This window comes from Haliotis asinina, chromosome 7 (assembly GCF_037392515.1).
Source record: "Haliotis asinina isolate JCU_RB_2024 chromosome 7, JCU_Hal_asi_v2, whole genome shotgun sequence".
NCBI classification, from domain to species: Eukaryota; Metazoa; Mollusca; class Gastropoda; order Lepetellida; family Haliotidae; genus Haliotis; species Haliotis asinina.
In genome coordinates this window covers 35,151,848-35,168,877 of record NC_090286.1, presented here as the reverse complement: position 1 = coordinate 35,168,877, position 17,030 = coordinate 35,151,848, and the positions used below count along the sequence as shown (strand labels likewise).

The 17,030-nt window shown below is 40.8% G+C and overlaps 1 protein-coding gene across 1 annotated transcript; it reads right to left on the bottom strand.

The window, feature by feature from the left end:
• Positions 1 to 5,766: 5,766 nt before the first annotated feature.
• Positions 5,767 to 13,882, bottom strand: LOC137291960 (L-threonine 3-dehydrogenase, mitochondrial-like). The gene is made up of 8 exons (XM_067823514.1): positions 13,753 to 13,882; positions 11,829 to 11,871; positions 11,272 to 11,342; positions 10,460 to 10,675; positions 9,807 to 9,913; positions 8,323 to 8,413; positions 7,598 to 7,864; positions 5,767 to 5,945 (listed from the first exon to the last, which is right to left on the bottom strand). Exons 1-8 carry the CDS (start codon positions 13,880 to 13,882, stop codon positions 5,767 to 5,769), a joined length of 1,104 nt encoding a protein of 367 aa, XP_067679615.1.
• Positions 13,883 to 17,030: the final 3,148 nt, after the last annotated feature.

Sequence of the window (17,030 nt, the reverse complement as noted above, 5' to 3'; positions counted from 1 at the left end):
GATAAGGACAAACTTTATGAATGAGCAACTTCTTTTAGCTCCACCTGATTAAAGACTTTGCTCATCCATAAAGTTTGTCCTTATCTGATTCACACATTGTATCAAAGTTGGAATCGAACCCGGATTTTCGGCGAACGAATGTCCTAACAAATAGGCCACCCCGACGTCCCGCTTGTAACTTTGTCATGGCGGACACCAACCTTATATGAGCATGATAAGTGCCCTTTCTTAATATTGTGTCAGACCGAGTTATTCATTACAATCTGTGTCCTAATAAACCTATATAAGAGGATATAAACACCATTCAACCGTAAATATAGCGATCCCTTCAGTAAAGGCATGTCAACATAATCAACATGTGGAACGTAACTTAGTTTTTCAGGCATTTAGAAGGTAGAGCAGGGATAATCTACAGCGTCCAGTCTCCTTGCTTAGAGCAAAAAGGAAGGGTAATAATATTTGAATGAACAAGTTCTTTATTACAGTGAGAGCGAGGGTGCATCGTTATTGTTAACTGGCTTCCCCATTCTATATAGTCTGTTTCAGAGTCCCTGAATCACATTATTTTTCCGTTCTGTCAAACTCTCTCGGAAATGCTAAAGCTTTAAATGAAGCAAGTCTAGATTTCCTCTGGTTTTTCTGAGGATCCTTTTCCATTTATATGAGTTAGTTTGTGGCTTAGTTTGTTACTACCAAAAGTATATGATAATCAGGGATTAAGCACTAATCTGCCTGCTATACTCTGTTGTACTGAACAAACACGACCTCACAGCCGTACACACAGACAGGCAGACAGGCAGACAGACAGATAGACAGACATATATACTGGTAGTCTAGGCTGCGGGCTTTGTGTGTTAATTGGCGCGGCTCCCACAGCTGAAGGCTATGATTTCACAATGCTATTTAGGAACCGGTCAAACGCTCGTAACATGTGTCAAATTTGGGATTACACTTTCTTAGTAAAGTACAAATTCCGGGGTCCATGCCAGTTAGCACTTGTCAAAGGGGTACACAAAGCCCGCAGCCTAGACTACCAGTTGTCCGACTTTCATTTTTGTGGAAGTCGCGGTGGCTCAGCGGGTTAGAATTAAGGCAGGACTTAATTTGTGTGCTGGAGATGCCTCACTCTGAATCCCGGATGGGACTCAATTCAAAAAGTACTAGAAATTGTACTTTACTAAGAAATTGTAATCCCCAAAATGATATATGTTACACTTGGCCACTTTCTAAATGGCATTGTAATCACTACCATATAATGGTGATCGAAAAGAGCAGTCGAAGTTTAATAAGTACATTTATATAAATTATACGGTTATTGCAATCAGATTTTATGATTTACGGTACATTCGGCAGATAACCTATCAGTATATGCGTAAAAGTAAGACTTATGTCAAAGTGAACTAAACTGTAATGCTGTAATGTCAAATTAAATACCATTTTTTATAATGTTATGTACCCGTGAAGGTCACGGGGTAGAATAGGATTTCAGCAACCCATGTTTGCCATAAAAGGCGACTATATACTTGTCGTAAGAGGCGACTAACGTTGATCGATGCTCATGTTGTTGGTTACTGGTGGTCTGGTCCAGACTCGATTATTTACAGACCGCCGCCATATAGCTGGAATATTGATGAGTGCGGCGTAAAACTAAACTCACTCACCCACTATAATATTATGTACAATTTATAGTCTTCATATGTTGATTTTGATTTTCCATTGTTATAAAGTGTCAAGCGTATTGCATCCTACAGGATACTGGATTGTATTGTATTTCGCTCACCCAAAATGTACCTAGCATTTTGGGGCATAAACAATGTATAATGCAATCTCACTGGTTCGTTTACGCAGTTAGAGGTTCTTACTATATAATATATTTAAGCGTTCGCTTTTAAAGCCTCATTTGTTACAATTTCCTATAAACCTTGTTAATTTAGAACGTCAAATCCCAAGTTGCCCATTGAAACAGCACGATGGTACGGAAATGAAAGATGTAACAGATACTCATCATTATAATGCTGTCCAACACTCTATGCCCATAGATATTAATTTCTTTCCCAGTTTTTGTAAACACCCTAATTCTGAATACCTAATGAAATGTGACTGATCACCACTTAACTCAAATTACAAAATTTGTCAAAACTGAACTTGTTTAATGATTTAATATGTATCAATATGTTGTGTTCTCTGTGTAACTAAATTTTATGCTTTAGAACAAAATGTGTGTTTTGTTCACAAGGTTCAGTTACATAGCTAAACCCTAATTAGATAGGTTAATCTATTCTGTCAGATAGGGGAGTAAGGTGTGTTTTCTATGCTAACTACCAACTCCACTGTCTCACAACTGGGATTCTCACAATTCCGATTTGTCACTAATGGGAGTACACCTTTCAGAGTACACCCAAAGTACAAACAACTTGGACTCCCCGATTTCATCCCCACTGACAATAATACCTCTCATTGGCGGATCCAAGGAACGGTCGTTGTAGTTCAGGGAGTTCTAAACACCTAGCGCGGAAACCTGCAGCTGTAAGGCGATCTTACAGCTTCGTAGTGCTATTTCATATAAAACCGAAATGTTTACTTTAATTTGCATATATGTAGTACAGGATTTGCATTTACAGTAATGTACATGTTTTAAAACTATGTTTTCATTCCTTCAGTAGCATTTACCGAAGAAAACGTAGTTGTAACCGTACCGTACCGTACCGTACCGTTCAATTTCGAAACGAGATGTTATTGCGACCGAAACAGTCGAATTTGCAACCGAAACAGCGACTATTTCAGCGAAATTTGATGTTCGTGCATGAAAAACCAGATCGTCTTCTTCCATCCTGAACGCGTTTTGGACCAAATAGATAGATTTCCCTTAATTCCTGCTATTATCTGTTCTGAACTGGAGGGATTTCTTTCCATATACACATTCTTGCATCCGTTGGTTTGGGGTCTGATTAAGAAGCCGCATGATGAAAAGGAACATCTTTTTGAGGATAGACAAGTTCTTTCTTGAAAGAAATATGATTTATATTAATTTTATGCATATTTTGTCTGTCATAGCTCCACCAGGAGTGGTGTATTTTATGGTATGTATATATTTTATAGTATATCACATGTAAATTGGAGGCGAGGCTTGAATAAACTGTCTGTCTGCTTGATAAAGGTTAGATCCCGTACCGAAACGTAGCTCTGAATGTAATAAAGCTGTTCCTCCATGATATATTGTTACCTTTCACGTAGCACAGGTTGTACATTTAAGTCCATAAAAACAGAAGCGTTTGTCTCGTTCAGGGCCACGTTTTTAAAGGTTTATTTGTTTTCCTGTCATAGAACTACTTCTTTCCTCATACCAAAGAACAACACAAACAATAATGCATCATGAAGGGTCATATTGTCTGTACGTTATTGACGGACTCTCAGGAAAAGCTTTTGGCATATTTCTGGGCGTTTCTAAGATTGCTTGATAAGACGGTTCTAATAAAGAGAAAAACATCTTGGGTCATAGACTTTACTAAAAAACGCAGTTTGTTTTCATGATGTTCGAAGAATCACATACTTACGAGTACACACATTTTATAAGTTATTTTGGCAAGATTATCGGGGCAAAGTGTGCTTCAGAGGCACATGTGTATTTAGAACTGTTGATTTTCCTTTACTTTAAGAACACGATATTTCTATTGAGGGCTGAAAAAGTCTAACACTACAACGTTCTATGTTCGATATTAGAGTTGAACAGAAAATCAAAACAAATCGATAAATAAGCTTTGACTACAGCATTCGTTCTTTCTTTTGGTATAGATAGGATATTCAGAATAGACCATACAATTCCTAGAACGATTTGGCTCATCCGGATTCAAAACAACACTCTCTAGGTGAGGCACCTTGTGGACAGTACAATCAGCTAACTCACTCAGTCACGGTTACTACGGCACAAATAGAGGGAGTGAGGGAGTGAGTTTACGACATCACTTACTTCGTGTACCAGTCTGATATATCTTTTAGAACTTGAATCCGATACATTCCTGAGAGTGTGTTAGCATGAATGTAACGTTTGCTGAGTCTGAAAACTTATAGAAAGGCATTGCATATTCTACCCATGAAGATCTGGGCCTGTGTAAACAAGTTGTTTTCATAGCTGTAGGTACAATAGAAAGCCCCGAACCGAGACCTTACTAACCGGAATATCAAGACCCTGACCTATTTTTTGACGTAATCGGTATCGCAAAAGAATGCAGGGTTTTATTATCCGCGTAATTCTATTCCGATAATCCGTTGATTACCCCCTCGGCGTGCTGGTATGACCTTCAATACGGTGACCTTGTCGCTTTGAAACTGTTGACGCCAATTTCTCCTTTTCACAGGCTGTCCTGAAAATGCCACGTCACTGGAAGCTGTTGATGCGTCAAAATGAAACATACAACTTTATGGATGAATAAGCTGTTTATAGGTCAGTGAGCAGGGCACGTGTCTAATTACCGTCCACGCGTTTCATTACCTTCGTTTGGCTTAAGGTCTGGATGTCCTTAACAACATGAGCACGGACCTGCGCAACTCGGAACCGATGATATTTGTTATCCAAGTCAGCAAGCCTGACCACCCGATCCCGTTAATCTCCTCTTACAACAAGCATAGTCGCCTTTTACAACAATCATGGGTTGACATCAAGGCCTATTCTACCCCGGACCTTCACGTGTACCTTAAGTCTGTGTTAAGGTGTGGGAGTTACGGTCACCTTAGCGCTAAGGTCGCTATGTCAAACGGCACCCTTAACATCTCAGGGCTACGTTTCTGCTACATGGCGGACAAACCTTCCCTTTAATCTACTCAGAGTTTATCTCATTCATTTTACGTACACTTCTTACTCCTTCAGAGATTAGCATGCAGTGAGTAAATACAGCTACATGTACGTCGTGTTTAACAATATCTAGCAATGTCACGACGAGGAACGCAGAAATCTGCTTCATACAATGGGCCCAGTGTTGGAATCGAACCTTTGGCATGACGAGCGAAGGCTTTAATTAACCACAAGGCTACCCAACCAACCCGTTGTATTACATGAAATAATAAGCGAATTTTGTCCGTCTTACCCACATCCAAGGCAGCAGTGGAGTTATACTCGGACTGAACAGAACATTCAAAAGTGTAATCTGGAAGTGAAACCATGCATGCATGTAATTTGTCCCGAATGCATAGACGTAGCACAGCCAGCCTACGACTGAGTGCTTTAAGCCATTGTGTCTCTGAATGATAAATATAACTTATTCTAGTTTTACAGAAGACGAATGATTTTAGTGTACAACATTTGCTTTCATTTTCAACCAACTGCCCTGTCAGAATATATTTCTGCCAATCAACAATGCAACAAGAGAAAACGTATAGGTAAAGGCAATGTGAACACAAACACAGTTTACCGCCAGGATTACATAACATTAAACACAACAGAAAGTATGAAGTGTCGATACATGTGTGAAAGGTAGCCATTTCTAAACAAATGTAGATTCTAAACTTGTTCAGTCAAATATTTGCATAAAATATAATATCATTTGTTTGATATTACATGGTAATTTCTATCGCATCTCACTTGCAAAATGCATGTACATGATCATACTTTGTTAATTTCGTGACAATGGGTTGAAATGTTGTAGCACTGTGTGTTGCAAAATAGGAACAGGTACAAACTGTCAATGTTTGTTACAAGTATGCGTACCGTCTTCAAAACACTTTTAACCCCCACTTAGCAAAGGGAGATAACTCCACTCTCCAACAAACAACTTAAAGGGTCCCATTTTTCACTGTCTCTGTGTCTGCGTATTTAGCATCATCCACTGGGTTGTATTGTGGGATGAGCTTCTCGAACATCACACGGCACATTGACTCCAGGTTATACTGATGGCTCCATCCCCAGTCATGGCGGGCGTTGGTGTCATCCAAAACCTGAGGCCAGGAATCAGCTGAAACAAACACACGTACACACACAAGAGTATTCTGAATAGTATCAACCTCTGTTGCTGAAGAATGCCGGAGAGGTACCACCTCTTTGAATATTTTCGGTAGTGAGCATGTCCGAAGAACTATGATTACTAATTACATCAAATTTATTACAAATACATGTACATGTATTAGCCGTCCATAGTATTGACTTCAGCTTTCATAAGATGATGGGACCCAGCGTGCAGCTTTGAACGTTTTGAAAGGCGTTTAGAAGTGATGCACATAAGGTGATGGGGCCCAATGTACAGCCTTCAACGTTTTGAAAGGCGTTTAGATGTTATGCACATAAGATGATGGGGCCCAGCCTACAACCTTCAACGTTTTGAAAGGCGTTTAGAAGTGATGCACATAAGATGATGGGGCCCAGTGTATAGCCTTCAACGTTTTGAAAGGCGTTTAGAAGTGATGCACATAAGGTGATGAGGCCCAGTGTACAGCTTTCATCGTTTTGAACGGCGTTGAGAAGTTATGCACATAAGATGATGGGACCCAATGTACAGCCTTCAACATTTTGAAAGGCGTTTAGAAGTTATGCACATAAGATGATGGGGCCCAGCCTACAACCTTCAACGTTTTGAAAGGCGTTTAGAAGTGATGCACAAAAGATGATGGGGCCCAGTGTACAGCCTTCAACGTTTTGAGAGACGTTTAGAAGTGATGCACATAAGGTGATGGGGCCCAGTGTACAGCTTTCTTCGTTTTGAACGGCGTTGAGAAGTTATGCACATAAGATGATGGGGCCCAGCCTACAACCTTCAACGTTTTGAAAGGCGTTTAGAAGTGATGCACAAAAGATGATGGGGCCCAGTGTACAGCCTTCAACGTTTTGAGAGACGTTTAGAAGTGATGCACATAAGGTGATGGGGCCCAGTGTACAGCTTTCTTCGTTTTGAACGGCGTTGAGAAGTTATGCACATAAGATGATGGGGCCCAGTGTACAGCCTTCAACGTTTTGAAAGGCGTGTAGAAGTGATGCACATAAGGTGATGGGGCCCAGTGTACAGCTTTCATCGTTTTGAACGGCGTTGAGAAGTGATGCACATAAAATGATGGGGCCCAGTGTACAGCCTTCATCGTTTTGAACAGCGTGTAGAAGTTATGCGCATAAGATGATGGGCCCCTGCGTGCAGCTTTCATCGTTTTGAACGGCGTAGAAGTTATGCACATAAAGTGGGGAATTCATGGATGTAACTTCCATGTTTTATTGCTCTGATAATCTTCTTCATTGATACTCCGAAACATTTTGACATCCATAAATTGACGGGACCATCATAATCTATGGCTGGGGTGTGTGGTGTGGTGTGGTGTGGTGTGGTGTGGTGTGGCGTGGTGTGTGGTGTGGTGTGTGTCTGTGTGTCTGTGTGTGTGCGTGTGCGATGATGATTGATGTGATGATGATGATTTACATGGAGTTGCAAATACAATGTGAATGATCAACCTAAGTAGGTGACTCTCCCACTTGTCATGTACAAGTTCAATGAACTTCCCTCCAGACCCCCTCCCCACTCACCACCACCCCGATAGCCATAAATTATGAACGGTCTCTTAATGAAAGACCACGGGCTTCTGTAAATGATAATGTCATGAAAAATAGCGTTACCCTTATACTAACCAATAGCCTGCCTCTCATCTGGGGAGTAAGTGACTTCCAGCTCTGGGACGTATTTCCTCACTTCCTCAGCAATCTCCCTTGGCGTGAAGCTCATGGCTGTCACATTGTAGGTCCGCATGGACAGCTTCTCACTGGTGACCTCCATGAAGTTGACCGTTGACCGAAGGGTGTCATCGATGTACATCATTGGGAGCCGGGTGTCTGGTCCCAGGAAACAGCGGTGATGTCCGGTCTTCAGGGCATCGTGGAATATCTCCACTGCGTAGTCTGACACGAACAGTACATACGTAACACCAGGGTGAGGCATTGTTCACTTATCTCCCCTTACTACCAAGTTGCCTCCCTCATTGACACTCAATGGTAGACTGCACTTCCAGGTTCATTTGGGCGGTGGGGTAGCCTAGTGGTTACAGCGTTCGCTCGTCACACTGAAGACCCAGGTTCAATTCCCCATATGTGTGAAGTCGATTTCGGGTGTCTGCCACCGGGATATTGCTAGATTATTGCTAAAGACGGCTTAAACCTCAACCCCTCATCTCACTCCAGGTTCACGGGAGGTCTTTAGTTACTTGGATACTTGGATACTTGGATACATGTCTGGACCACGTTCAAGTTTACAAATAATCCCCTTCCTGAACAGAATATAACTTACTTATTTATCAAGTTACATATTCAGAAGTTGATAAGTTGATAAATTCAAAGTATGAAGACATTCATATTAATACCCGTGGTTCCACCGCCTGGCTTGGTGTCAGCTGAGATAACTCCAGGGAATCTGAGACTGCGGAAGTCCAGGCCAAACCTCTGGTTGTAATACTACACAGAAACAAATATTCAACATTAACAAGGATGGCAAAGAGGGACTTTGTCTTGGGACTAATGTTAAAAGGTTCATTTCCATGGACTTTGGCAACAACTGTAAAAACAATCTTGAACAAAACTGGTGTAGTTCTATCAACAGAACCATTTTCTCATAAGCATTCTAGATCCCTGAGAAAGGTAGAAATGTATCTGGCATTCCCTTTGCCTGTACATCTGAGACAATGTACCACTAACTTCAGATGTAGTAAGTTAAAACTTGCAGCTCATTTGGAGCTCGTATTGACATGATAGAAAGTGAAAGATTCATTACTAAAGATAACCTTCATGCATTGCTTGCACTGTATTAAGTACATATCTCAAACAGTCTCAAGCCACAAACTGTAACATCTTGGACTGAAACTATTTCATCTGGAGTTGTGTGTAACACATGTAACAATGGCCTCACTGTCACAACACAGAATAGAACAGTGTAGGTGATTAAAACATCTCAAGAAGACCGCTGAAGGTGAAATTAGATGATAAATGGTATGAAACTGCAATGACACCTTGGTTCTAACTTACCTTCTAACACCACAATAAATAAGACACGAGTGCCATTCAGCATCAAACCCATAGTTTACTGTGTTTGTAATACATGGACGTAAAATCAGGTCTTCTTTTGCTGACAAGTGAAAACAATCCAGCGTAAATGTTGCACAAACACAGTTATGGTACTCAACTGCGACGTTGTCATCGTCTCGCGTTCCTAGCATAACGTCGACAACGTAGTCGATGTTGACGGGTTAATGACATTAGAACATCAGTTTATAATTTTCCCAAACGAAGGCAGAGATGTAAGATTTTCATTGTCCTTGCAATGAACTTCATTTTATTGAGCTATGAAATAGAAGCTGCCAAACCCATTTCATAATTAAATGGAATCAGCAATAGTACATTGTACTGTTTCGAGGGGGCGGTGGGGTAGCCTAGTGGTTCAAGCGTTCGCTCGTCACACCGAAGCCCTGCTTCGATTCTCAACATGGATACAATGTGTGTGACCCATTTCTGATGGCCACCACCGTGATATTCCTGGAAAGTGCTAAAGGCGGCATAAAACAATACTCAATCACTAACTCACTTGTTTCGAGAAGTTCACAGCACAAAAACAAAACCACATTAAGTTGGAAAATTATAGCTTCACATTTCCATGTCTTGATAATGAATGTGTATTCACAATGATATACTGACAGACTCTACACATGTAGTACATTCATATGCAGACATTTTAAAATAGTTCTTCCCTCTTGAAGAAATGACATATGATTTTCCTCAGCAAGGTTCAATGTCAAGGTATATATCTGCTTTAAGCAATGTCATTGCGTGGGATCTCTGGAGAACGGAAGCTTACCTCTCCCATCAGCTCGGCATGTACCTTAGCCACACCGTAGATAGTCCGTGGGCGCTGAATGGTGAGATCAGGGGTCGGGTTCCGTGGGGAGTCAGGGCCAAATGCACCTTTAAGAACAATCGTTGACTCAAGGTCTCTGGCAGAATTGAAATTCATACAAACAGTCGGAAACAGTCACATACCGGAACTGCAGGGTGGGCAAGTAATCAAAAGGTTCGTGGGGGAAGAAGTTTGGACATGTCCTCCACGTGTCTGGCATAAAATTAAATATTTCAAGTTTAACCGAACCCTAAATGTCATAACTTTGATGAAACATATTTTGATGGCGATGTTAGGGATGTCTTCGTGGAGAGAATTACCTCGACTGGATCTCAAAAGTTGCGAAATGTGGACACCAAATGTTAGAACTGATGCATGATTTTAACAGATTTCTTCCCCGGTTTACCCACTGGCATGCGTGGCATTGATGATATGCCATTAATAGTCAGCTGTTTGCTAAAACAATTAGTGTGGTCATGCCTACACGTTATTTGAGACATTGTGAACAATTACAAACCTTTCATGTATAACAGTACGACTTTAGATGACAGCTGGAAGCATATGCATAGAGAAGGCCGTTGTCCAGCATTATCAGATTCGTATCAGATTCTTACCAATTGAGCTTGGGATGAACAGTTTGAGTCGGTATTGTTTGGAGACCTCGAGGACATTATGGAGGCCCTCGATGTTGACCTGCATAGCCAGGGGCACATTCTGCTCCCCGATGGCGCTCAGCAGGGCCGCAAAGTGCACCAGCCAGTCCACTTCGTATTTGACAATAATCTCCCGAAGACTCTTGAAGTTCCGGATATCAACGCAGTGAAAGGGTCCTGCACAATCAATGGCTCGAGAATTATGGTAGTTGTCAGAACAATGTTTCCATAGTTCAAGAACTATAGTAGGTATCTGAACAATGCTTCAATAGTTCGATAAATATAGCAGTTGTCAGAACAGTGTTTCCATAGTTATAGAACTATAGTAATTGTCTGAAAGTTTCAATAGTTCAAGAACTCTAGTCGTTATCAGAACAATGTTTCAATAGTTCAATCAATTTAGTAGTTGTAAGAACAATGTTTCAATGGTTTAAGAACTACTGTAGTTGTCAGAACAATATCTCAGTAGTTCAAGCTTTATAGTAAGTTGTCAGAACAATGTTCCAATTGTTCAAGAACTATAATAGTTGTCAGAACAATGTTCCAATAGTTTAAGAACCATAGTAGCTGTCAGAACAATTTTCAGATAGTTCAGATAGAGAAAAGTGTGTAAGGTGTGAATTCCTGGACCAGACTCGATTATTTACAGACCATCGCCATACAGCAGGAATATTGCTGAGTGTTAAAGAAACAAAGAAAACTTCCATACAGAAGTGATGCTACAATTATGACGACCTCCCTTATATCTAACTCGTATCTATGCACGTGCTTACCGCTTTTGAGAACACCTTTGGGAGCCTTGTTGATGTCTGTTAGAATAACGTTGTCACAACCGTACTTCTCTCTGAAAAATAAGAATTATTGTTCATCAGTTCCTCTTTTCTGTTGGATTAAAAGCTCCATTTCAACTTGAACACAAAGACTTATACGGCAAACCCCATATTTGTCTCATTCGTGTATATCACAAGTGTCTTTATACAAGATTTTATACATTTTTTCGAGCTGCTTCGAGACGCCATGTCCGGTCTTATACGTTGAGACGACACTCTGAAGTCGGGTCGAGTTGCCTCTCGTTTCAGTCATAGAACTGTACGATCTTATTTTAACGCTTTTGATCCAGCCTCAAAACGGATATAAACGGTGGCCAGTCATTCCAGTGTACTTATAATAATACAGCAGATTAAAGCATTTGATTGTAGTGGAGGCCGCAAACAGCCGGCATTGTGCTACTTAGTATTAGCATATGGAGGGTTTACTACTTACTGAAGCATCATGGACAATGAATCTTACTTTCTGTTGACTTTAGAAATAATTTATAGTTGAAGCTCACCTTAGTATCTTTGCCAGACCAGTGCCTAGTTGTCCCAGACCTCCTGAAACATTGAGAAATGAACAATGCTATTGAGGGAAAGCATAATAATTGGTGTGCCCCGTGTTAACAACCGACCTTGAACCATGACCGACTAGTGGGATAGCCTAGTGATTAAAGCGTTAGCTTGTTACGCCGATGCTCCGGTTCGATTCCACACATGGGTACACCTAATTTTAAATTCTATTATAAGAATTAGGATGTTTTCAATAATTTCTGCAAAAACTGTATGTGAAGCCCATTTCTGGTGTCCCCCGCCGTGATATTGCTGAAATATTACTAAACACGGCGAAAACCAATACTTGCTCACTGTTCCAAAATGACTGTCTGACCGTGACTAAAGTTCAGGTCGCCACAGAATGGAACATCGCTGACTGGCTGGAACAACATTAACTCAACAGCTTGATCCCAATCAGTTCCAACAGCTTGATCCCAATCACTCATTCACACACTAAAGATGTCTATCTGGCCATGGACAGAGGCAAATACAGCGAAATGGCGCTGTATGCAGTAAACAAGAAGTTAGTATCCATGAGGTTGTAACTGTCGTTACTGACAACCACCCGTAAAGCGTAATACCAATTGATCACAACTAATATATATTTTGATTCCAAACACTCACCTGTGATGAGGATTCTTGGTATCCATGATGTTGTAATTGTCGTTACTGACAACCACCCGTAAAGCGTGATACCAACAACTCACAACTAATATATATTTTATTCCAAACACTCACTTGTGATGAGGATTCTTGGTATCCATGATGTTGTAATTGTCGTTACCAACAACCACCCGTAAAGCGTGATACCAACTACTCACAACTAATATATATTTTGATTCCAAACACTCACCTGTGATGAGGATTCTTGGTATCCATGATGTTGTAATTGTCGTTACCAACAACCACCCGTAAAGCGTGATACCAACTACTCACAACTAATATATATTTTGATTCCAAACACTCACCTGTGATGAGGATTCTTGGTATCCATGATGTTATAATTGTCGTTACCAACAACCACCCGTAAAGCGTGATACCAACTGATCACAACTAATATATATTTTATTCCAAACACTCACCTGTGATGAGGATTCTTGGTATCCATGACGTTGTAATTGTCGTTACCAACAACCACCCGTTAAGCGTGATACCAACTGATCACAACTAATATATATTTTGATTCCAAACACTCACCTGTGATGAGGATTCTTGGTATCCATGATGTTATAATTGTCGTTACCAACAACCACCCGTAACACGTGATACCAACAACTCACAACTAATATATATTTTGATTCCAAACACTCACCTGTGATGAGGATTCTTGGTATCCATGATGTTATAATTGTCGTTACCAACAACCACCCGTAACACGTAATACCAACAACTCACAACTAATATATATTTTGATTCCAAACACTCACCTGTGATGAGGATTCTTGGTATCCATGATGTTGTAATTGTCGTTACCAACAACCACCCGTAAAGCGTGATACCAACAACTCACAACTAATATATATTTTGATTCCAAACACTCACCTGTGATGAGGATTCTTGGTATCCATGATGTTGTAATTGTCGTTACTGACAACCACCCGTTAAGCGTGATACCAACAACTCACAACTAATATATATTTTGATTAAAAACACTCACCTGTGATGAGGATTCTTGGTATCCATGATGTTGTAATTGTCGTTACTGACAACCACCCGTAAAGCGTGATACCAATTGATCACAACTAATATATATTTTGATTAAAAACACTCACCTGTGATGAGGATTCTTGGTATCCATGATGTTGTAATTGTCGTTACTGACAACCACCCGTAAAGCGTGATACCAACAACTCACAACTAATATATATTTTGATTCCAAACACTCACCGGTGATGAGGATTTTGGGGGCTTTCTCTTCATTAGATGCCGCCATTGGTTTTTCACACTGTTTGCTATACACCCTCCCAGATCGTTCTGAAACGATGAAGGTTCCAGCACAAAACCTGATCAGTTTCATTGCCTAATTAATCGTACAGAACTGCGGGAACGAAGTGTAATTCACCTATTCAGACATCTGGTCATGTGGGCAGAATATTTTTGCCCTGTGCATAATTTGCTTGTTATTAACTTAAATTTGGGGAAAAATCAGATTTACTCAAAATACATTAAAAGATCAATTTTGTCATTAAGGGCACTAACACCCCATCAACTGACCGAGCACCATGAACTAGCGGTCAAGTAATGAGTGGCCGTGACTTCAAATACTTGACCTGATAGCAATAGAAACAATAGAAATACCATCAACCGTCGAGGAAGAAAAGCCAGTGGTTTTACTTAAGTTCGTGGGATAGGACCACAAGGACGGCGTTCTATGTTACGATACGGCAAGGACATTGAGGTAGCATCATGTTGTCTATGTCTTGTCTATGTTTTATATTGTGTTGTGAACAATGCGTGCATTCTCCTAGTATAAAACACATGCAACTCAATATAGACTGACCCCCACCTATGTGATAGCTACTTATAAATTGATGCATTGTATTGAGATGAGACATTAATAGTCAGTTCTTCTTTCAGCGTTATGTTTCATTTTCCAACAGTATTGTTCGTATTTGTAAATCTATTGCAGATTTTGAGGATAAGAGATTTAACCTTAATAGTACCTTAACTATACACAACCAAAATAATAACCTGGACACAAAGGGAATAGTGTGTGCTCTGTAAAATTAGTTTGACAAAAGTTGGTATGGTTCTTCTATCGTACACGTATGAAAAGCGGATAGCGGATAGCGGCATCGTTCCATTGGAAATATTATCCGTGACGTTCCTTCATCTTTTCTCAGTTGTCTTCTCAGCTCATTCAAAATCTGCCCGTGATGATCCGCGGGGTTCAACTGGTCTTCAGTGACCCATGCTTGTCATAAACGGCGAACAGCGTATCGGGTGGTCAGGGGATCGGGTGGTCAGGGGATCGGGTGGTCAGGCTCACCGACTTGGTTGACAGTGTCATCGTATCCCAGTTACGTAGGCTGATGTTTGTGCTGTTGATCACTGGACTGTCTCGTGCAAATACGATTATCTACAAACCGCCGCATATAGCTGGAATATTGCTGTGTGCGGCGTAAAACAACAAACAAAACCAAATCAACCCAAATTTCGGGCTCTTGGTATAGGAAACATTAACACCGGCTTTATGTTGCTGCGCGTGGGGGTAGCGTCTTATGGTCGCTGATTACTCCAATCAACACACTACGGGTCGTGACGTTCCACCTGTCATTCCTTAACCACTGCCAAAGGCTGAATCGTTTACGTCTGCTGAACTATCGTAAACGTTGACGAGGATGAAATTTCATTTATATATCTTATGGTCGTGTCGCTCGGATATCCGTAAAACGCAGTCGATTCCTGACGGTCTCTGCTGACACGGGCATGACGTAACCTACCTTATACGTTATATTCGTGTGACGTCACAAAAGGACCACAAGGAAACCAGGGCCCCGTTTCACAAAACTCTCGTAAGCCTAAGATCTCGTAACTTTTCTCGTAGCATTTGCACCTCCTATGTTACAGTATGCCAGGTACAAGAGCTACGAGAAAAGTTACGAGATCTTAGGCTTGCGAGTGTTTTGTGAAACGGGCCCCAGTCACATCATTCGGCCAAAAGCTTCGCAAGACAAAACTCCCTCCCTCTACTTGAATCTATTTGATAGTAATTCATGGACGTCCTCAAAATAGAATTAGAAGCATACAGCGGTGAACATGTGTACTTTATTGAACGTTACTATTTCTGAAATGTATCTGGGTTACAAAAGTGCCTCGACACGTGATAGTCTCTCACGCGACAAGACGACCATTGAGGCATATTCAAAATCATTCGTTCAGAATAACAGGTAATAAAACCACCCATATTCTTATTCGGGGATCAGGCATATATTTCATATGTTTTCAGGTCAGATATGCAGGTCAACCAGCACATTTTTCAAAATTAATATATTGGCGAGAGGTCCTAAAATATGAGATAATCCCAAGCAATTCACCAGACACATGCACTGCCCTCACTGGGCCAGTACTGGGCTGGTACAGTATTGTGGTGCAGTAGTTAAGGTAACCGCCTATAATGGTACAGTTTTGCCTGTAACGGACCACTCATAGAAAACAAGCATTAGTCCAATACTCGCTTTATACTGTTAAACATTATGCCCGGACCACTGGTAAAGGCCCGAACGATACCACTACTAGCCCAGTAATGTGATGTTAGTTGGGTCTCCCCTTCCACCCCCAATCCCTACAAGGAACATTTCAAGGAAAGGTGTTAAGCCCGCTACAAAAAGCATAGACGGACCTTGGATTAATTATAAACTTTGGATTATGGCCAGAGTAGAAAGCGGATCCTGCGAATAAAGGACATACCACAGGTCATAGTGGTAGAACAGGTCAGGTGGGGTAACTGCTACCATTCTGCTACCCACAGACTGCAAGTACTGAGACATCCTCAAAGGTCACATGAAATGTAAAACTCATCTTTGCAGATTCTGATTCCTTTTATGATGCACTTACCGAAACATATCATCAAAAATGCCAATTCAACCTATAAAGTTGAAAAACAAACGCAATGAAAAAAGCCGTCAACATTGGTGTTCAAATGATTCACTAATTTTCCCCCGGCGCTTGGGAAAAAAGTGGTTTCAACAGCAATGCTGTGCTACACTCATAATGCATGCACTGTGAGTTTGCAGAGCTTGAAACAGTATGCCTGCCAGGAGTATGAGGTCGTGAGCAGTAGTCTAATCTTGGTTGTGTACATTTATCTATTCGTTGCATGAAAAAGCACACTTTGATTGTGATAAGCATACTCTGTCACAGAGTAAACTCAGTGCCTGCCTGTCTGCTAATGACAATATGCAGTGCACAATTTTAATCACTGACCACATGCAATTTGAAATTAACACTTATTGGGCTTATGAGCCATAAACAAAGAACCAGTTAAGCGTATCAGCAAATGAACCAGTGGCCAATGACAAGGCGTTCTGTATAGCGACTGCTTCATTTCGAGGGAGGTAAACCCAAGAACAGAATATTGCACTTTTGATTTGCGGTTATACGCCTATAATTTTGTTTAGTTGTTTTTTCACAATCACCAATGTATTTCATATATCACGAACAAG